A 22,697-nucleotide genomic window follows, 5' to 3' on the forward strand; every position below is an offset into this window, starting at 1 on the left:
TACCTAAAAGAAACAGCTACTGATACTATGGGTATTATTTGGTATTGCTTATTTTCTCTGAGGCAGAACTGAGCTAGCATCCAAATTGATGTCAGAGTTACTGTGATGTTTTCTTCACTTTCCTCACAGCAACATGCATGAAGAGGAGCTGAGAACATGCCAGCCACACGACAAAATGGAGCAAAGCAAAACTTCAACGCATATGGCTCATGCAGAGCTGCAGTGAAGTAAGTGTATGGCAAAACATCCAAGGGAGACTAAGACACTGCAGTCTGCAGATCCTTGCTACTCTGTTCAAGGCTTGTTCAAAAGATCCATGCATATTTGTGGCTGAAAAGCAACCACAAGGAACTGCAGGTAGAACTGGAAAAAAGAAAAGACAAATTGACAATTTGAAAACGTTCTTGTGATCCTGAATCACAGTTAAGAAACATAACTTAAAAGAAGCTAGATCTTTCTTCAATCAGACTAGACTCAGATAAAATAAAAGGTAGCAAATGAAATGTGAGATGCAGTTTCCACACTTCTGAGAGGCTCCTAATGCTCTGAAATGTAATACAACTCTAATTTCTCTCAGTGAAATCTTAATTCTTCGTGCTTAATAAGGCAGGTCTGTGAAGCCGGAGCCTCTTTCTTCTTTTGCCTTATTAGAATCTTTCAAAATGTGAGCATATAAACACAGGGAAAAATATGTACTTCAATGCCTCTATCGTTCAGCGCTTTTAAGCTCAATAATTACACAAAATGACCCTTTATATCTGTCTGACTTGCTCCAGTAGGCATTACTAGCAGCATAATGAACAGATTAATGAGAACCGTCAGTTTATTTTTGTGAAGTGAGACTTGAAATTGAGCTTAACAATGTAGCAATTTCCCAGACATCTTGCTTGAATATATTTCATCTTTGTATTGTATGAATGTGGCTACACTGGGTTCAGCAACTCTGGGGGAGGCATTTGGATTTCACAGAGCTGCTGTGAAATTTGCTTCATGTAAAATAGGATGAACCGTGGTTGAAATATACTCTGTTTGACAGAAGAGGTACAAGAACAGTTCTGCTGTGAAATCAACTTCATGTAAAATAAGATGAAGCGTGGTCAAAATACCCTGTTTGACATCGCAGGTACAAGAGCAGTTCCTTTTATCCAGTTCCGCCCTGCCACTTGGGAGCTCAGGCGTAGGACAGAATTAAGGATTATACGAAAATTAGGAAAAATGTTATTTTTGTCATTCTAGGTATGACAGGACAGTAGATGCATGCAATACTGATGGGAAGCAACAGAAAAAGTGATGTGAGCATAGAGGCAGTTGGAGAGGCAAGAGGGCTGAGAAACGTTCAAGATGTTTTATTATGAGAGAAAACATCCTATGAAAGTGGTTAAGGAGAATAATGATGGATCAAAATGAATGTGAGGGAATTCTAGAGATGGCATCATAGACTGAAGTGGAGGAATTAGAGTAGGACAGGAGGAAAAAGCTTTTATGTTTGTGGCTAAGTATAAGGAACTACATATACGAGTACGTAATGTGCCACATGCAGTTACGAGGAAAGGTATCTATGCACTTCAAATATTATCACTGGGGGGGGGGGAGGGGGGGGGGGCAGAAATCACATCATGATAGAGATTAGCCTGGTTTCACAAAAGTATACCAGAAAAAAAATTCCAAAATTGAGCTTGCCACTAACATTGTGTAAAGCAGAAATATTTTCTCACTTGAAGTCCTTAGACAACACAGAAAACACTCTTCTGTACATCTGAAAAGTGGTTTAGAACTGTTAAGTGCATGACCTAGATCTCTCTAGGTGTTCTTTACCTGTGATTTATTATCAAAGGAAATACAGCAGTGCCTGAAAACTGGAAATGCACATAGTACATCATAAGATAGAAATATGAAACACTGGACAAGAGCAGTAAACCTGAAAGTTGAAAATTATTTTTGAAAAAAATCAATCAGAAGACAGTTAATAAATTCTGTTAATGAATCTCACATCCACATCCCAAAGGGCTTTTCATGTGAAGGTACGAATTACATTTGTACAAAAACTATAGAAAAAAATTGAGGGGAACTGAGCTGAGAATTTAGGATTTGAAATACCTATTATATAATAAAAAGATAATAAGCAATGGAAATGTGAAATTAAGTTTGGAAGTTTTTAAACCATTTATCATAACAGCAGTATACTCTGAATAACAAACAATGAGTCTAGCAGGGAGGAAAAAAATGCTGTATGTTATAAACCTTCTGAAAGTGAAGTCATGCCCTCCACAAGAAAATCAAAACTGTCCCAAACCAGCCATATAGACAGTTGATACCAACTGCCTTAGAACTGCCCATCAATAAACAATATTAATTGTCTCCCAAATTCTATCAGAGTATTAGACCCTTTTTTCCTACTGGGGAATTGAACATGGTATATCTGCTGCCAATGGATTAGATCCATTTCACAATAACTACACAAGAGAACTTTGAAGAACGATAGTGAGTTGATAACCATCATGATAGCCTGTTTCATATTTGTCTTTACAGAGCTTATTTTATCAAAAGTGTCATTAACTCTGACGTCTGACTCCTACTGGCCTTTGGTATCTTCTGTTTTTCATTTGACTTTCAGACTCTTTGTCAGCAAATTCTTCTAACAAGTGCAGGTCTCTTGTTCAACACTAACACGCTCAAACCCACTTATCATAAATGTTTCAAGAAATAGAATGGAACATGACTGTTTTTCATTACTGTCATACTGTGTAGAGAAAAACAGCTTATTGTGGAAAAGAAAAAAAAATAGGCTCCCTAGAGCATTTGAAAATTGACAATTACACAACCAGTATGCATTAATTGGCTCTCACTTAGGGAAGGTAAGCAAGCTTCCCCTGTGAAGGTAACAGACATCCAGTTTGTGTTTTCAGCCTCTTAATAGTGGGAGAAGAGGAGGTTAGGAGTAGCCTGTCAGTTCCTGGCTTTGAGCACTGAATTATTAATTTACACAAAATACTACATAAAAAATACTATTAAAACAACCCAAAGCAGCATACTGATAGTTTAAAGGGGAAGTTCATGCTTCAGTAGACTGCCAAAACCAATATATGCTATTTAAACATAATTTAATTTTCTTTCTCACCATTTTGCTTGCCACTTACTGATCAAAGGTGTCTGTTGAGGTCTGTGTTTGCTACCTTTATGGTTCATCCTATCCCTTGTGCCAGAGATTCAGCAAAATGATTTGGAGACCTCACAGGACACTTGCGAGACAGCATGCTAATGACTTTCACAAAGGATTGTAACTCCATTGAAAGACCGGGTAGACAGAAAGGCAGGCGGCAAACAGCAAAGGAGACCACTCTTATCCACATGTCCTCGAAGACAGGAAAGTGAACAGAGAATATTACTAGCAAAGTAGATATTCTCATTGCAAGTATTCTGTCTCTTCAAATGTGGGCCCCTGTGAAATTCTCCCGAGTTTTAACTCTGTCCACTTTCATTTGCTACTGCAGCATATCCTACACAGAAAAGCAAGCCAGTATTTTTCTGGAGTCTACTGCAGTATATTAAACGCAGAACTAATGCCAGAAAGGGTAAACCTGGGATTTCAAGACCTTATCGACCACCTAGACTGCACTCACATCTCCAAAATTTGTAAGAGAAACAGACATAATTTGCAGTATATTTTTTGGAAAGAATTTGTATTTCAGCCTCCCACAAATACATGTACAATGATTCTTAGTTGACTCTTGCTCTGAGAGGTAGTTGTAGTCAAACAGGCAATCATAGTCCCAGGCAAGAACATACCTACTTGTCATTTTCTTTAAAGAAAGACACATAAGCCTAAGCGATGACAACTTTTATACCAATGTAGGATTAGTCCTTTTTGGGCTGGAATGTCCAAGTACTCATCAAAAAAATTAGGATTTGGCTGAGACAAAAAATAGTTGCAAACTTTGACCACATTAGCAAAAGATTTGTTTTGTTTCTTCCAGGTGAGAGAGGGGTGCAGCATTCATAAACATAGGAAGAACAAAGAGATGAGGGTATTGTTGCTTCCACCCTGTTAGGCTGTAATCTGGTTAAGACAAATTGCTGAACACATGAATCTAACTTTCTGCCTAAACCTGATGATGAGTCAAACCCAGGCACAGTGCATGAGTTTGATTCTTGCTTTTCCTTGGGGAGTGCCTGAATCACTTGACTAAAAGGCACTTAGAGGCAGATTTCTCTCTGTTGGAGCTGTGCTGTTTGCATAAAATACCAAAGTATTCATGGTAAGGGGAAGGATAGAGATGGGGGGGAGGGAATCTCTTGCATCCAGCAGGATTATCTTTACCATTACACTATGATGGTAAAGCAGGTAAACTGCACCACCTTCGCCTTACTACAGCATCTGTTATTTTTGGTTAAAATCCAACTCATCTCCTCTCTGTAGTTTTAACAACAAAAACAAACAAAGTTAAACTAACTTGGTTTTTTTTCTCAGGGCAAAATAATCCACATGTTTTCAATGTGGTTCACAATGCCTTTTTTTTTTTTTAAATTTTTTAAATTTGCAGAAATTAAACCAAAAAGTCAGTTTTTCACATTCCTACCAGTGGCTGGTTCCATTTTCTCTCTTTCATTAAGATGTCTCCTTCACCATATTGAAATCTTACCCAACAAGTTTTAAGTGTGGGCCTTCATTCAGAGTATGACTCACTGAACGATGGTATCTCTTCCATTCTACATTCAATTATTTTTGAGCACTAAGAATATGGCTTTTTTATGGTCACAGTACCACCTTTCGGTATTTCTCAGTAAAATGAAAGTTGTCCAGCTCTGACTGTACACAGCGATGATACACTCTACTTCACAAAACAGTCCTAACATTTATAGAATTTGGCATTTATATAGTATTTTATATATTTGTTTTATATGTTTAATATATATACAGATGAATATATAATTTAAATATATAAATATACATATAATATTATATATATTTATATTTTCTAAATTATACATATGCTTATTTATATAATATTTGGAGTTATCAACCTGCCATTACAATCAAAGTAATTTTTGAGCTGAAGTCACTTCAGCATTTCTGCAAATCCTACTTGAAAAGAAAATCAAACATATTGAAAGGGTTTTCTTTTCTGTGATGGGGTGACTGTAAAAAAAGTCCAATTAGCTGATCATAAAGGGCAAAAGATTTAAACTTAATATGAAAAAATGCTGTCAAATGCAAAGAAATCACCTGAAAATTGAGGGGGGTATGTGGGGGGCCACAAACCTTTCAACTTATCTCAGTTATGGATGAATAGTATCTAAATGTAACTGCAGAGGATAGAAAACTTTCAAAGAGAAGTAAGATTTTCCAAGTTGATGCTTTTTCTTTACAGTTTTCTACTCCTTGTTAAACTGAATTGTTCTGGAGTCCACTGAGCTTTTGTAATTGTAAGTTTTAGGACCAGGTATTTGTATTTGTTTAGAACCGATAGCTCTACAGACAGTGCTAGGACACTTAAGTCTGTAGACTTAAAGACTGGCATTTTGCTAGCTGGATGCATGTCTGTCAGAGCAAAAGTTAGGCAGAATACAACCTAATCCACATGAAAATAGCTCCTGCAGCCACGGCTTTGAGAACTTCCAGAGCACCTATGTTTTGAGTCAAGATCTTGAAGTATAATATGACGAGGCAGCTATCTTTGTTTCAGGGATGCACCTATACTTGTCCAAGGTTAAGGCTTTAAAAAAAAAAAAAGTGTGGTTTGAATCTGGTGAGTAGATACTTGAACTGGGCAGTCAACCAGCAATTCCACCTGCACTGAGCATAGGTAAGCAAGTGCTCCTTTTGACTGTTATAGACTATTAGTATCAAAATGTACAAGGAAAAAGTGCAAAAAGATTCTGATTCTGACTCTCCCTCTCTCTCTCTTTTCTGGTTTCAGCCTTTTAGTGCTTCCGCTGCTGGAGACAAACAAAAAGATGAATTTTACCTATTATGCTGAGATGCCTTTGAGAACGATTAAATCTCCTTTACTCTTTTTCCAGACCTGCAGGCAGAACCCAGGTTTTCTGCTCATCGATACCCTGCTCTTTACAGACAGTGAAGGGACGTGTCAAGTTCTTCTTCAGAAACATGTCTAGACCACATTGTAATGTATGTTTAAATTGCACTATTTGTTAAGAGATGAAATAAAAACTTTAGAAAATGTGTATCAGCAGTGTTGCTAGAAAGGATTGAATAACTCTCTTGCCCAATGTGACAAACAGATACATCTCTGAATTTGTAAAATCCATTTTGTTTTGGCTGGCACAAATACAGGATGGGTGGGGGCTGTTCCCATATGAGCTGATGACTTCAATTTTGTCCTGGGAAAGAAAGCATATTTTACAGAAAACTGATTTGAGGAAAAGGAGAGAAATAAGACTTTTATAAATCTGAGCTTCCCTGGGGATCAGCCAGGAGATTATATCCTATCAACTTTCACTGAATGCTGAGCATACCTGGCTTCAGGATATGTAACATATAAATTTGCAGCCTATCTTTTCAGTCCCATGACAAGTATCTGGGTCATTCTTTATTTGGAATTAGAATTATCAAATGGTTTAAGAAGTCTATCAACACTGAATTACTCTCTCATACCAGAAGAATGGGTTTTATCAGCAGACCAAATAATTACAGAAAAGCCAATGGAGAGTATACATGTGGAGAGTATTCATGCCAGATTTCTCTTGACTTTAGTTTACAAATGAAAATGAAACAGTTTTTCCTCTCTCCTTTATCTCTTTTTAAGAAGCATGTTTTTTTAGGAGAGGGTCCTGTTCAAAAGCCGTGTGGTCAGTGCATATAGGTCAGGTGCTCTGCTTTTGAACAGAGACAAGGTCAAGTAACTGTTTGATCTGTTATGTTTTGGTCCCTACCCTCACCCTCCCCATCCCCTTTCAAATATCATACAACACATTTATGTGCTTTGATAAGGGAGAAATGCATTTGATTAAGAAAATCCTTTACAAAGCATGCTCTCTTTTCCTCTCCTACCATGTTTCTCAAGGAGGAGTGATTTGACACCAGGGTCACCATAAACACATGGACTTCAGAGAAACATGGTTTAACCTTCAGTGAGCACAAAACCAAGGGTATGGTAGGCAGACTGTTCCTGAGAATGAACAATCAAACTGATTTTTTGAAGATCCAGTACTGATGTGGATCTTCAAAACTTGATTCTGGTTTGAAAGTCTGGATAGTCAGTCACACTATAAGCTGTTACCTCCTAAAGTTGTACTTACAAGGGTCTAGATGTAGAAATCTACGGGTTATGTAATGATCATTCTTTTCACAGTCAAAAAGTCACCTATGCTAAGTACTGAACAAAAGGATAAAAAACCCAGCAGTTTTCCAGTTCTGACTTTGTGCAAATTAGTGGAAAAAATTAAACTCACTTGCAGGAAATTTTAGTGCGATCAGCCACCATAGTCCACTGCTGCTGATTCGTTGAAACCTCAATGTAGTAGCTGTAGCTCCGATCATCACAGTCCCAAAGTAGCAACCTAAGTATGAAGAAGAAATTGAGTGGTAAGTAAAATAAACATTAAACCAAGCTGCTTAAGCTTTCCAGTCCTTTATTTCCTCCTCTTAATCCTTTATAAATTTAGCTTTTTCTTTTGGAATGTGCCTCTAACACTCAACAAGGTCTTTACTGTTTCCATCATCTCAAACTTGAGTGTCTCTATTCTTATTATTCTAAGGCCAGTAATAGACTTACAGGCTTATAATAGCCATCTTACTAACATTAATCTATTACATTCATCCAATTACTTTTCATTTATTTGAAAGTCAATAAATGAACTAATTTATTTGGCATGTGACATTGCCTGCTTTAAACCTGAATCAAAGATCTGTTTGGAAAGGTCAGTTTAAGAGGGGAAAGAAAAAAAGATTCTGGTGACTAAAAAGGTTACACTGTCTTCTTAACAGTATTCTCTCTTTTTTTGTAAATATATCAGAAATATTTTTTTTTTAAAAAAAAGGCAAGTAGGAAAATGGAAATTCCCAGTCCTGGTTCATCATAATATGAGGGGAAAAAGCACTGAATAGTTGACCAAATTGCTAAAGAGACAGATGAAAAAGGGAAAAAAAAGAGGTCTCAAAAACTCATTCCATATTCATTCTAAGGACTGTGTAGCTCTTCAGGAAGGGCACTAAATGACGTATTGAACAGCCTTCAATTTCCATACTTGTCTCACAGAGACGAAGATCTAAAGCATCAGGGATGTGCTGTAACTTAAGTATATCATTCTCAAAAAACATATCTGGCAAATGTTGTATCCTCTCTACTCCTTCTCTTTAGATGGGGATTATTTCCCTTGTTTTAAGAGATATTTGAAACCTCAACATCAGTCCCCAATTTAATTTTCTAAGGATGTGAATTAAAGCAAAGCCAAGAACCTTGCCCTTCCTCTCCTCTCCCCCTCAGTGGATGGGATTGAGCTATGTGTACTTAAGAAAAATATCCAGCATAGAATGCCTTCTTCAGCAAAAACCAGGAAAAATTCTATCCAGCATGTTTGTGAACCAATATGGAGCACCCTTTTTTCCAATGAAGCATCCACAAATGACAAGAGGGTATTTACACAACTTAAAGGGACAATGGACTGGCCAGAACAGAGGCAGACACTTCTGCAATTTCTTCTTTAGAAGCAGTTAAATGTTGTCCATATTTTGATTAATAGATGTGGTTTTGCCTACATTTTACGTAAAATGCTTGGCTGGTGTCATTCCACTCATTAGCAGTGTACAGTTTAGAAAAACTAACTGCTGTTCTTACTGTTTTCATATAAATTCAATGGTAAATGTGGTATCAAAAACAAAATTTCTAAAATATTTTCTATTTAAGTTAGAGGTGACCGAAGGCAAAACCAGCATGCTGCATTTACCATTCTCGGAAATAATGCTCTCTCGTCAACCTACCCAAAGTTTTTGAACTGCAATATTCTAAGTGAACAATCCACATTATATCTGCCATGGAAAATGATGTTTTGCTGATTTTGTTTTTGTTTTTGTTAAAACTCGTATTCTCTGATTCCATACTCAATACACCAATGGAAAATAAATATTCTACTGCAATATATTGGCTGTTACCAACTCCTGCCGTCTCTTGATCCCCAGGTTCTTGTCAAAGTTAGCTAACACTTAACTAGGATTACTGCTTGAATCTGACTAATTGTTACAGAAACAAATGAACCTGCTGTAGCCAAATAACCAAAGCACAACTAGCTATCTAAGATAGCTATAACTGCACTGATGACCTAAATGAGAATAACTACAGCCACACGCACAGACAGAGAAGTGCGAAAGCCAGGTAATACAGCTAACCTGGATTCTTTCTCCAGCTGTGAGGAAGAACTTCCACAGATCCACATTTTTCAAAGCGCAATAGATAAGGATCCATTGATTGTCAATGAAAATAGCTGAGACATACATAAAAAGAAAAGGAACTTGTGTCACACTACAGACTTTCCCAGGAACAGAGTTTCAAGCTGTCTCTCTTTAGTCACCTTTCAGAAGAGTGATCAGGTTTTATATTATAAATTCCTTTCTTCCAGTTGAGAAAGTCTTCCTTGCTTTCAGCTCTTACCTCTGTTTGGAGGAATATAACTGCAAAAATTATTGCTCACTTCTAACATTTAAAAAACCAATGCCGCTAGAGGGGGAAAATGATCTCGCCAGCTGCCAAACGCAGAATCCTTCCTCTTACAGAGGGAGGCTGTCCCAAGCAGAAGCTAGACCGTCTTCAGAATTTGGTTATTAAGGACACATGTATCGCTATCTGTGCCCTAAAAACCAGTGCTACTACCTTCTTTTCAAAACAATCTAGTTCAGCTCTTTTTTTTTTTAGGTTTTGGAATCCCAGCGTTCAAAGTAGAATCGAGTCCACTGGACAAGCAGATTTAAAATAAACTCCCTAGATGCTCTCAACTGAACCCAGCTCATTAATATAATCAAAAATAATCAGCTATCAAAAATAGCTTTAAGAAGCTAAAATAAAACCCTTCTAACAGAAGCCTTTTAGCAGATATTAATACTGTCTAATTGCAAATTAAAAAAATTCAGAGCTGACTTAGTAAAAATTAAAAATAGTTGCCTATGGCATCATGAAAGACTCAAAAAAACCCACCCCACACCCCAAAACAAACCCACTCAATTCCAACCCCTCTCCCCCTGCTTCATCAGATCCTCCCGATTCTGCTTTTCTATAGCTTGAAGGTCTCCAAATACTGAAGAGACTGAAAGTGCATTTTCTGTTAAAAAAAAATAAAATTTATGGATTAAAATCCTGGATTTGGTAACTACTAATAATCAACAGATCCTGCATTGATTCAACATCTATACTTAAACCAAGTCTTCTAAATGATGAAAAGAGGGAAAAGCAAAAACATATGTAAATTTGTTTTCTTTTAAAAAGGCTATTAAAATGTAGCTAATTGTGCTTTTCAATAGGATCCTTTTCATCATGGGGGCTCAGTGTTGTTTCCTTGATCCGAGTTTTCAAAGCTATGATCAAGAGTTTCAATATCAGAAGCACACTAGTGACTGTAATTTCAACTAACAATACTGTAATTAAAACACAACTGGCTCAGCTTTAGAGCAAAAGGCTAACATGACATATGTGTTCCTTTTAAGAATGTGTATAATTGCTCTCTCCCAAAACAACCTAGCCCAAGTTAAATAGGTTTAAAAAAGCATATGGCTTAGAATTATTACAAACCAAACAATGAGTGAATTAAAGTTGGCAGAATCTTTCCCAAAGTGACTTAGCATGAATGCTAAATGTAGATTTTTGTTTCTTTGGGACTTGTGAAAGAAAATAAAAAGTTCTTTCTTCACCTCCCTGCAGAAGCTTTTTTTAGGAGAGACTGGGGAGGGAGACTGATGACAGAACCTATTTGGAATTTATTCTGCATGAAATGCCTTTCTGGATAAGCAGCAAAAAACTTCCAGGTGATTTCATGAATATTCACCAGTGCACAGTGGGCACAAGGGCCACTTTTTATGCCAGGTGCAGTACTCTCTGAAACACATTCCAGGCAAACTACCAGGCTAAACTTTTGCAGAGAAGCTATGTTTTGCTAAGATGGCTATTAAATGACAGGAAGGAGAACATTCCACTTAAAAAGTCAGAACTATACTCATTGGAAATGCATTTGTTTATAGCAAAATTGCCCATGTTCCTAGGACTTCCCATACTAGAATAAAAAGCTAAATTAGCTGTTGTTCAGAAATCTTGCCTTCAGGATTGAGAAGGAAACAGAACGAAGCTTTATCCAGCTCACTCCCTGCAACATCGTGAGAGTTAAACATATTTCTCATATGCTACTTCTTTGGGTATCTAAAGTCTAAGCCTGTTAATCATTTAATATGGTACTGTTATTTACATCACATGTTGAAAATGCCTCATTTTATAAAATAAAAGCTTTTCAAATATAAATAAAATTTCATATTACAGGTGTGGGAAACTGATTATATTGGCTACCTTTTACATCAAAATACGCTGCAGTACTTTTTTTTAAACAGTATTTCCCTAAATGTCATGTGTTTCCCTGTGACTGACTGTTCTGCATTTATACAAGCATTTTGTGCTGTCTCCGCTTGCTTTTTATTCCTAGATTTCTGAAAAAAAGATTGTCACTGTTTAGTTCAGACTGCTGTATAACTACATATACTCAAGGTGTTAGCAGACTACCAAACAATAATAGTCGTGCACCTGACAGGATGATACCTGCTTCCTCAATACTGTAAGTCAGTAGTTACCACATACAGTATAAATATTCGATAGTACTGTGTTCATAAACTACTTGCATACTTATAGAAACCCAAAAGACAGAAGTTAAAACTTGAGGTAGTGACACTTGTTGAAAGATGGGGAAAAAGAAAGAAAACCCAAAACCATATGAAAGAGGTTTTTTTATACAATTGTCTTTGCATTTTTGCCTCTGGTTGTCTATATCCCCTTTCATTTTTTGCAGATATTTATGTTTCAGTAGTTATTTTGCAGGAAACCAATCCTTCTTCAGGATCCTACAAAGGAGACAAAATTCCTGCATATTTGCTATGTGCTCATATGATCATTTATTCCGAGTTACAATTTCACTCTCAAGTCAGGCAAGCACAGAAAATGAGCAACAAACAAAGAAAAACTTCCTAAGCAGAAGTGATACAGAAAATTAGAAAGCGTAAGAGATGTATATGATGATGGTATAAGCAAACAGAAAACACATTAAAGCTAATTGATATCATTTGTTAATTTAAGAATTACTGTGAATATGAAAAGCAAAACAGCTGGCTATCACGTATTCATATTACTAATAAAGTCTTCAAATAGATTAAACTGGAGTAAGTGGTTAATCTACTTTTAGAAAGATGCAAAATATTTCTATTTATTTTAACATGAAAACCACTATGGTACAGAATAACTCTGTCTCCCTCCACCACATACACTATAACAAATCCTGTTCTTCTTTTGTTTGGTTTTTTTTTTCCTTTTTTGGAAATTCATAGGAAAAAAAACAACCCTATGAATTTATCAGCCAAAGATTGTAGCATAATAGTATTATATTTCTATTCCAGATAAATGCAGGGAGAGTTAGACAGAAAGCTATTGTGATAGGGCAGCCTTTTCAATATTAAAGTTTTAGCCGTTTAAAAGTTAAATTGTTTACTATGTTAAACACACCAATTGCTGTCTTTCTGTTCCTAGTTAAATATAATAGTTTTTCTGTCATTGATAAGGGCCTTTTCAGAGAGGAAAAATAGCAAGGTTATTTTCTGTCCAGACAGGCAGCAATGTGGAAAAACTACCTAAAGTAACATTTTCTCTGTTAACTGTTCTAAGTATCTTGTAAGCGGTTCCAAGTAGGAGTCTTAATCAAAGAATAAACCTCTTAAATAAAAAAATGTTTTAATTTCTATAATCTAAAAGACAATCTTTAGTTACCATTATTTTAAAATAAAATCATAGAATAGTTTGGTTTGGAAGGGAGCTTTAAAGGTCATCTAGTCCAACCCCCATGTTTTCCAGGTCTTTTCTATTAGAAAATACTATTGACCACAGACTATCGTTACATCTGTTTCAGAATTTCTGAGTAAATTTTGGAATGTGCAAGTCAAGAGCTCCACATTTATATACAAATACCTGAATAAGTATTTGATATTAACAAGGTTTCAACATAGTCTCCCATAGCATCCCTGTATCCAAGTTGGGATGTTACAGTTTAGATGGGTAGACTACAACACAGGCAAAAATTAGCTAGATTGTTTAGTTCAACAGGTAGTGCTTAACAGTTCATCATCCACTCGGAGACTGGATGCAAGAGGAGTTCCTCCAGAGTCTACTCTGGGACCTATCCTGTTTAATATCTTTATCAGTGACCTGGACAAGGAGGTGGGACGAGCCCTCATCAAGTTTGCAAATGACAGCAAACTGTGGGGTGCAATCGAGACACTTGAGAGTATGGTTGCCATTCAGAAGGACTCATTGCCAGCCTCTGGGAAGACTAAGGGCATGAGCAAAAAAGAATCTCATGAAATTCAAGAATATCAAAAGCAAAATCCTGTACCTCATACAGACTAACTCACTGCAGTAGTAAATGCTACAGTCTGACTGGCTGTGCTAAAAAGGACATGGGAGTCATATTGAACAGAAGATGCTATTAGTTGCCTGTGTGCCTTCTCAGCAACGAAGGCTAGCAGCACATGGAACTGTAGCTACAGCAACTGAGCCAGCAGAACAAGGGAAAGAGATTATTCTCCTTTACTTGACACTTGTTAGATCACAGCCAGCATACTGCATCCCATTTTGGACCCAAATACAACACTGATAGACCTGAGCAGAGGACCATCGAGATGGTCGGCAGGTTGGAGCACACGCACTGTGCAAGAGGCAGAGGAAATTGGCTTATTTAGCCTAAGAAGGCTTGGGGTCAGGGAGGACCCTAACAGCACTTTTCAACACCTGAGAGCATGTTATCAAAAAGACTGAGCCAGGCTCTTTACTGAGGTGCACAATGGGAAAAACAAAAGACAATGGTCAAAAATTGAAACAGGATGTTCCAGATGGACTAGAGGCATAGGAAAACAGCAGCCACATGAAAAGGAAGAAAACCAAACCAAAACAAAAGACCCCATTGGAACAGGCTACCCAGAGAAGTTGTGGAATTTGCTTCCTTGGAGGTTTTCAAGACCTGAGTGTACAAATCCTTGAGTAGGACAGTCTTTCATCATAGCTGACCCTCCTTTGAGGAACAGGCTGGACTAGATGTCTTCCTCAAGTCCCTTCCAATCTGAATGTTTCTAAGGCTCTAAGACAATGGGGTGACTTTTGCAGAAAGCATGCATACAAGATATACTCCTGAAATGTTAAGCTCTCTATGCATTTTTAATGCATATTTGAGTACCAAGAGTTGTTCTGCTTTTTTCATACTCAGAATTTAGTTGCCATGGTAACATGTTCTGACTTGAAGGAGCTCTCCAGTGGTATTCTGATTTCCATAGACTAAAAGCAGCTACTACCCTTTTTTCAAAGGCCCATATATTTACCCTCTCTGATACAAATATATTAAATGGCACATTCATGTCTCTGAACTTAAAAGATACATACTTTAATTCCTAATTATTCATTTAGAATCCAAACCCAAAAGTCTAATGACTCAGTTTCTGGGGGCAGAGCAATTCATGTCATTCTGCAGTCACGGTGTACAGCCAGTCTAAAGAAAATGCTCCTGGAAATTTTTTTCTATTAGGTGGGAAGGTGAGATCAAGGGAGTTTTCAAGCAAGCAAACACCAGGAAAACAGGCAACGAATACAGTTCAATCAGTTGTGGAAGACATTCAGTTCAAAAAAGTCTCTTCTTTCATCAAGATGAAATATTAAGACTTTTTGCTCTAATCTATGTTTATATGCAATTTGATTTCTGTACCAGTCACAGACTTCCTGGTGCTAAATAAAGAGACCACTGTCACCATCTTTAGCATTGCACAGTACAGGACATGTTCTAGACCCTTGCCAAAGCTGTAGCTGCCACATAGTTAAACCTTCCTTCCCCACTCAAAGGGTCACCTTGGCCTTGGCCGCCTATGATCTGCAACAGACAGGGCTGCAACTCGAAACACCTTTTCTTCTAGGCAGAACACAAAAAGGAAAAGATGACAGTGCTAGAATTTCTGTCTCTAAGCAATGCAGGTAGTCTCCTCTGTCAGAGGATATCCTAGATGAGGATGTTTGTTGCTTTTTAAAGGCAAGCTATTCATCTTGTTTGTACTATACATGCAGGAAAGCTGACAAAGAAAGATGAGATTCTGACCTTGTATCTGTACAATGCAATACCACATAAATCACTAAATGCCTATTAGTTTTAAATGATGTAATGTTTGGGTTTTTTTTTTTTTAATTTGCTCGACACACTTGCCAATTATACAATTATAATTTCTTGGCAACCAAAAGCCTAGTTCACCTAACACACTATTTAGTAATGAGACTTATTAAAAATCTTCTGCTCAAGAATAAACACTAGCATAGTACTTAATGTAGGAAAGTCAATTTTTTGCATTGACTTGAAAAGATAGTATGATTCACCAATTGAAAGATAGCAGAAAACAGTAAGATAGGAAGACAGAGACTATGAACTGAGAAACTATGCATTTTAGTTAATATATTCTTCTTTTACTCCTTCATGTGGCCAAAGCTTCTGCTGCTACTTACATTTAAGTTTAAAGTGGCATGAAGTGGCAATGATATAATTACATTTTCAATTACCTCTTAAGAAATGCGAGTACTGTGTCTTCCTGGTTTTCTACTTGAGATGCAATACTTAACTGAACATTAAAAACACCAAACTCAAAAGCATAAAACTTTGAGCGTGGAAAGCTGCTAACTATACTTATTCAACTTGTTTCACACAGTGAGAACAATGCTGGACTTGCATTATGCATGACATCTATCGCTAGTATACAGACAAAACAGTCCTTTTGTTAGGTTAGAGATTTGCCTGGATGTCTGACTTTAAACTTTATCTTCAAAGTTTTATAACCATCATAACAATGCCACAAGCCAAAACCAAAACACACAAAACAGAAACTGGAGGTTATAAAAGAGCTCTCAAGTCTCCCTTGCTCATCAGTCAGTTTGAAGAGCCAACTCTAACCGGTGGACAGCACTGAGCTAGTTCCCAGCAATATGTACCTATGTGCATGGTCTCTGTTGCGAGCCAGTACCTCACCTAGGGTTTCAACCTTTGCTCGCTGGTACTCTAACTTCAGAAACCTTCCTCTTTTTTTTTCATTGTCACAGAGAATATAAATCAAGTCCCTGACAACATACTCTAAATTTACAAAGAACAGGAAGCCATTAAGATAAGGTTTTGTATGACTGATTTTGTGAAACAAAAAAAAACATTTACAGTCAGAAAATCTGAAGGAGGCAAGAGTATTTTTGTCTTCACCTGTGAACAAGCCCACTCTCCAATCTATTCCCAAAGTTTCTACATTAGCCAAAAGTTTGTTCTTCATATGTACAGACATTCCCTACAGAAATAGCCCAATGAACTTCAGTCCAGATCTAAACACATTCATTAATCCAACACTGTAAAGCAATATTCAGGTTACTGTACTCTTATTATACACTCCACGTTCAAGTAAGAACTGCTACTAATTGTACAGTGAAAAGGAAACCTGGCTGACTTGAGATTATGGCTTTCTTCAATAAATGTTTCTGTTTTCACAATGAGGCGGGTATGAGGAGCTGCACCAACTTTGACCACAAGTGAGGCTGCAATTAAATTTCTATTTTAATATAAGTATATACCTTTAATCTTACAATTTGACTATTACTATTATTATGCCTCTGAAATGTAATATTTTCTGGAATTGCACTGCTGTATCTTGACATATAATTCACACATTTAATTTTTAACATGCCCATTATACTGAAGAAAGAAGCCAAATGACAATTACTAAACTAGTCCCCTAATTACCGTCGTTTCCAAATGTCATATATTCTAAAGAAATTAACTGTGCTTAGCAAAAGTTTCACTGTTGCCCTTAATTTAGAGAAAAATAAACCCTCTTACCGTATTGATCCAATCATGTAGGGCTGTGCTAGCTGTACTACAATAGCTCCGCTCCCAAGCTGATGGCACGTGTACCCAGAATCCCAATCATAGTTTTTTGTGTCTCCATTCAACAAGGCATTACGACTGCGACTTACACCCTCAATCACACTGGCACAGTCTGCAATTGTTGCAATATTTTCAGCGGGAACTGTGAATTAAAACACAAAGACGACAGACATACAGTCAGAAAACAGTTCAGATACCAATGGTCTTTATTTCTGGCAAAGAACTGGGAAAGAGAAAAAAAAAAAGGATGAAAGTATGACCAATACAAGGAAATTTAACTCTTATTTAACATGGATTATGAAGCAGAATCAAGTGGTACAGATAATTTATCAAGCTATTCCAGGATCAATACTAAAAAAATTAACAGATGGATTTCCGTCTTGGTGATACGAAAGCACTCTTCCAATACAATTGAGAAAAATTCTTGTCTAGTAAAACTTTTGAAATTTTCAAACAATTCCTTCCTGTTTTCATGATGAAATCTCTGTCCCTGTGTCGTGTCGTGTGTCCGTGTCCCCCCCCCCCAAAAAAAAAAGAAAAAAAAAAAAGGATTGAGAGAGAAATAAGTGGGGGAGAGTTTAAAGCACTGATATGGACTCTGAGAAGTCAGGACTCAAAGTCCTTGACACCAGGGCTGAAAGTCTCACAGCTCAGGAGACTATTCTCAACACGTACCTTTTGGTACTTCTGACAGTATCTCTGACTGTGATTAGAAATTGCACCCCAGAATTTAGAAAATGCAAATGCTTTTTAATACTTACAAAATCCTTCAATACAAGTATTGGACTACAAGGGGGAAGGAGAGACCAATAGGTTTGCTGCACAAATGGAACAGCAAGTGCAGAAGTATTTCTCATTCAGTCAAGAGTCAGTAAAACAGTATGACTGAGTGCCACAAAAAAGAAATTATAATATCCCAACAGCAAAAGAAAAGAAACTACTTAGAACCCATCCTCTTGAAAAAATGGAATGCCAAAACACAGGATAATGATTTTCCTCCAGGAGATAGTGATGGAATTATGCAGTACTCCCTCCCCACCCACCCCCCGTTAATTTCAAAGCTCTTTGCCAGATAATTCTTTTTTCTATCCTATATGCAGCCACAAAAAATGCCAGCATGCAGTAGCCTGCTATGCCAAAGAAAGTCAAAGGTATTACTGCAGAATATCGAATATGCCTTCTTTCATTCAGCTTATATGCAGTTATTTAAATATTACAGGGAAAATGAGCAAGTTAGGAAACTCAAAGAATTTTCAAATTAGTAAAAGCATTCCTGGGAAAACCATGACAAGAGGAAGGGAGTTTCAGTTAAAAAAAAAGTATGATTACAATTCTAATTGCACAGGCCAGTGCTACCTGCTACCTTGTGCTGCAACATCTATAATGAACTCTTTCTTTCACCTCTACAACCCCTCTTGCAATCAGTGTACAAATCCAACACTGTGGTCCATGTGTCAGCATCATCCAACTTCAGTTCTTCCTTCTCCCTGGTACATCCAAAATTGAATGCTCTAGCTTGGAAACTGCTGTTATAAACCAAATTAGATAAAAGATAATGTAACCCTTTACTAGTCATTTTTAGAAGCAGGGGAACATAACATACTCGGCAATAAAAAAAGTGTAGTATTGGGAGTTATTCTTCTTTAGCAAAGGACATAACTTTAGTGTTGGTTTCTAGAAACTTCCCAGGGAGAGGAATGGTCTTCTTGTACTTACTTAGTCCTGCTCAATCTGATTTAAATCCAACGCCAAGTAGTTTCCCCTTCCTTTCAAATCAAACAGAATTCATAGTGTAGTTAAAGCTTGACATAATTGTAGCAATTTCGTGAAAGATCAAGACAACAGCAGCTCCTCTGGGAGCATGCTGTAAGGAGGAGATGTATTTTCTTGTGCATAGAGTACTTTTCCAGCACTGTTTTACAAGTGCTTCAACACTTATTTTTGGAATTAACTATTACCTCCCTTTGTTAACATTTAATCAAGTATGGTACTTTCTTTCTGTTTGTAATTCACAGAAAATCCCAAGCTTTTTGAAAGTCACCTTCCAGAAAGATGACAGATGAACATATTTAAAAAAAAGCAAAGCTATTTAAGACACCCTAGTCAGGTCCAGCATTTTCCTAAAAAGCTCAGTTTTTAGCTAACCTCCTCAACTTTTCAAACAGATATGTCCCTCTCCATTCTCTCTCTCAATCAATAAATTAACAAGGGTGAAAAATTATGCTCTCTGAACCTGTAAAAATCAAGGTTGCCTGTTGAGCCTTTGGTTTTTTTGGGAAAATGTTAAAAGCACTGATTATCTAAATGATAACAAAGATTCTTTCAGCACAGGCTGTATTAAAAAAAAGCCAAGATTTTTTTTGTCAGCTCTGATGAAGGACAACCAATCTGTGTAGCAATGCAATTTAAGAGAGAGAGGAAGAAATAAGTTAGCAAAAATTATCTGAATGACAATGATCAATTTAATAAAGTTTCCAAATTCACAGTATCTCATACAAAACGTTTCCGAAAATTAGAAAAAGAACAAGCCAAAACAAGAATGGCACAAAAAAAATTAGAAATACAGAAGATGTACAACCAACAGTACTTGAATTTTCATGAGAAAACAAATTATGTATAGTACAGATGCAAATGTACCATTTTAAGCCCACTGCACACTGATAACTTAATTACATACTTTTAATAGTTGTCTGTAAAATACGTATTTAAAATACTACAACATCTGAAAAGGGATGAAATATAGCTATGTGAAATTTCAGAGCTAATTGTAAGAGTCTCCAGCACCCAAAAGAGAGATAATTTTGCATGAAGAGCTAGGATTCTGTGTTTTAAGTGTGCTAGTGGTGTCAGGAGCATGATCTTAAGAAAACCACCAACCAAAACACCATAAAACAGGGGAAAAAAGTGCAAGCTCGTTCCCAAGTAATAATCCAAGGCAGTGGAAAGACAACAGTTTCTGAAAAATCTACTGCACTATCAAATGTACTATCATCTCTGTTTGCTCACAAAAAATTACTAAAACCACCATATTATTATTCTAGAAACCTCTTGATTCCCTATTACTAAAAGGAGACATTCAGAAATTCCCAGATTCTTATGGAGGAGCAGGTGGTAGACATTAGAAGTAATTCACTGGGAACAATCTGAATAAAGCAAAGACTAACAATGCAAACTAAGAGTACTGGCATAGAAATAAAGTTTGCCTTGGCTTCCTTTTCTTCCCCTCTTCCCTGTCAGTAAGGGAACTTCTTTGAGTATCCATTTTATATAGGCATTAAAGCATCTTCTATATATTGCTGCTTTTTGTAGGAAGAGGAAGCTACTGAAATCCACGTTAAATAAAAACAAGTAAAAGATGAAGTATCAAAATCAGTGTTCATGTTGAGGCTCTATGGCATGTTCCGGACACCCTCCGAGCTACGTAAGGGATCAGCTGAACACAGTACAGCACAGTTCATCCAATATTTCACCTGCATGCCCTCTGAGCATCATCCTGCTCCTTCACACATTTAGATTTCTGCACTAATCCATGACCTCCTAAGATGATGTTACCCTGATTAGTCAAACTCCTTAACAACCACAGAGAAACTGTCTTAGTGTGTTTTTAATATAATTCTGTCACCTTCCCTACAACGGTTAATTAGAAAGTGATTCTAACTAATTGCAGTGTGCAGAAGGTGCCATACTGTTCCTTCTCTCTAGGGGGGTCTGCCACTCCCTATTTTGAATGTTCATTATCATCTTTTATATCTGCTTGATAAATTTATTAAAAATACCATCTGGTGGGGACTCTGCTCTGTGCTGTATTTTCAAGTCTTCTGGTTCTCTTCCTTTTTCCTGTTAGAATTTCTGCTTCAATTTAGGTCACTTGTTTACAAAAACATACTGCCAAAACCAACAGTCTTGTTTCTATTTTTGTTTCTTTTTTTTTTAATCCACCAGCTATCCAGCTTTTACAGTAACCAATGTTGTAAGAGAAGACAAAAGAGGATTACAAATATGGAAATTCTTTGTTTCCACTGTTCATACAGCAGTTTTGCCCTGACAAATCTGATTTGCTTTTATGGAACAGAAAAGATGTACATTAGCAAAGCATACACATTCTGTAAAGCAAACAAAAGGAGAAGATGATTGAGGTTACAGGACAGCAGCACCAAAACATTTATTAAAACTTACTTTCTTGTCTCCTGGTCTTATGCTGCAGTATGAAGTGAGGAACAGCTTGGCAGTATATTTAATTCTAGTAATAGTATTATTATAAAGGATTGTAATTTTCAAGGCATGGCCTAAAGGCCACCTATACTGGCTATATTTAAAGACAAGACAGATATGTTATTCAACTGTCCTTAGAGATCCCCCAGGAGAAAAATGTACCAGGACTGTGTGGTAGTCTCAGTCATACTTATTTATCACTCCTTAAGCTTTCTTTTTTTTTTTTTTTTTTTTTTTTTAAATTTTACTTGATTTTCCATAGGATTTTTTTTCCCTGAAGTACTCAGGAAAAAAAAAAAAATGCAGCTGTTGTTAACTGGCTTCCATATATGAGTGTAAAGTACTTCCTTTCATCTCCCAGTCTGGACAGGTCAGATTTTGCTTTCTGTCCATCCACTGTAACTTCACTGCAATCAATTGGCTAACATGAGGGGGGAAAAAAAAAGACGACAGAAAATCCTCCAACAACTCTTTGCAACACAGGAAGGAACAGAATGGAGTGTGGGTTCCTGCACCAGCTCACAAAACCAATCATTAATGAACCTTAATTCAATTACTAAAATAAACATACAAAGATACAACAGATCTACTAAGTAGACAAATTTTATAGGAAGGAAGTAATTTAAAGCAATATGGACTGTCAAATATATTTATACTGCACTCTAGGCAACAGTCAAAGGTTCTCAGCTAAAGTGTCCTCACTGCAACACAACTGTTCGTTTTACTGAACTCTCTTAAGACACTTACAAAACCATCACTTTGTGAAGAAACTATAAACAAGAAATTATACTGGAAGAAATAAATTTTGGTTTAGTTAATACGAAGAAGTGATTTTTCTCTAATGCTGACAGCTGTTAAATGCTCAGCTTTCAATCTCTCTGTTTTTAATGGTAAAATTGCATTCCTTCTCTGACTGAACATCTACTGAGTTAACAAAAGTTTCCTCACTAGAAAGTGATGGTTAGAAAAAAGAAAGCTGAGAGCAAAGAAAAAAAAAAGAATTAGGGATGTCACTATTATTCCAGGGTTTGATTTTATTGTATTAAAGAACTGAAAGGATGTTGGGCATTTTGCTTTCATTATTTTCCACATGCCAAAAGATTTGTTAAGTCTAATCTTTATTCAGTATATGAATTAGCACTTTACTTGCTACATGGTAGAAAATATTAAGTCTACAGACTTTTCAGTTAATTAAAAGTACAGTCACAAAGTCCTGTCTCCCCTTCCACATACTCTTTCTTATTTTCTTGAGCTGAAACTTGCTGATGACATTGCTACATTTCATTTGAATCTTCAATCAATACATCGATCAAGAACTCAAGAAATATCAACTTCAAACATAT

At 36.6% G+C, this 22,697-nt stretch overlaps 1 protein-coding gene across 1 annotated transcript in view; it reads right to left on the reverse strand.

Annotated features, from left to right (window-relative positions):
- The window catches only part of BTBD9 (BTB domain containing 9), a 142,120-nt gene that overhangs the window by 26,800 nt on the left and 92,623 nt on the right, over positions 1 to 22,697 (reverse strand). Inside the window, exons 9-10 of the mRNA XM_072856701.1 lie at positions 17,095 to 17,284; positions 7,414 to 7,521 (exon numbers count right to left, since the gene is read on the reverse strand). Of these exons, the coding sequence (XP_072712802.1) occupies positions 7,414 to 7,521; positions 17,095 to 17,284 (298 nt within the window). The remainder of the gene's footprint in view (positions 1 to 7,413; positions 7,522 to 17,094; positions 17,285 to 22,697) is intronic.

Source organism: Ciconia boyciana, chromosome 3 (assembly GCF_034638445.1).
Source record: "Ciconia boyciana chromosome 3, ASM3463844v1, whole genome shotgun sequence".
Lineage (NCBI taxonomy): Eukaryota > Metazoa > Chordata > Aves > Ciconiiformes > Ciconiidae > Ciconia > Ciconia boyciana.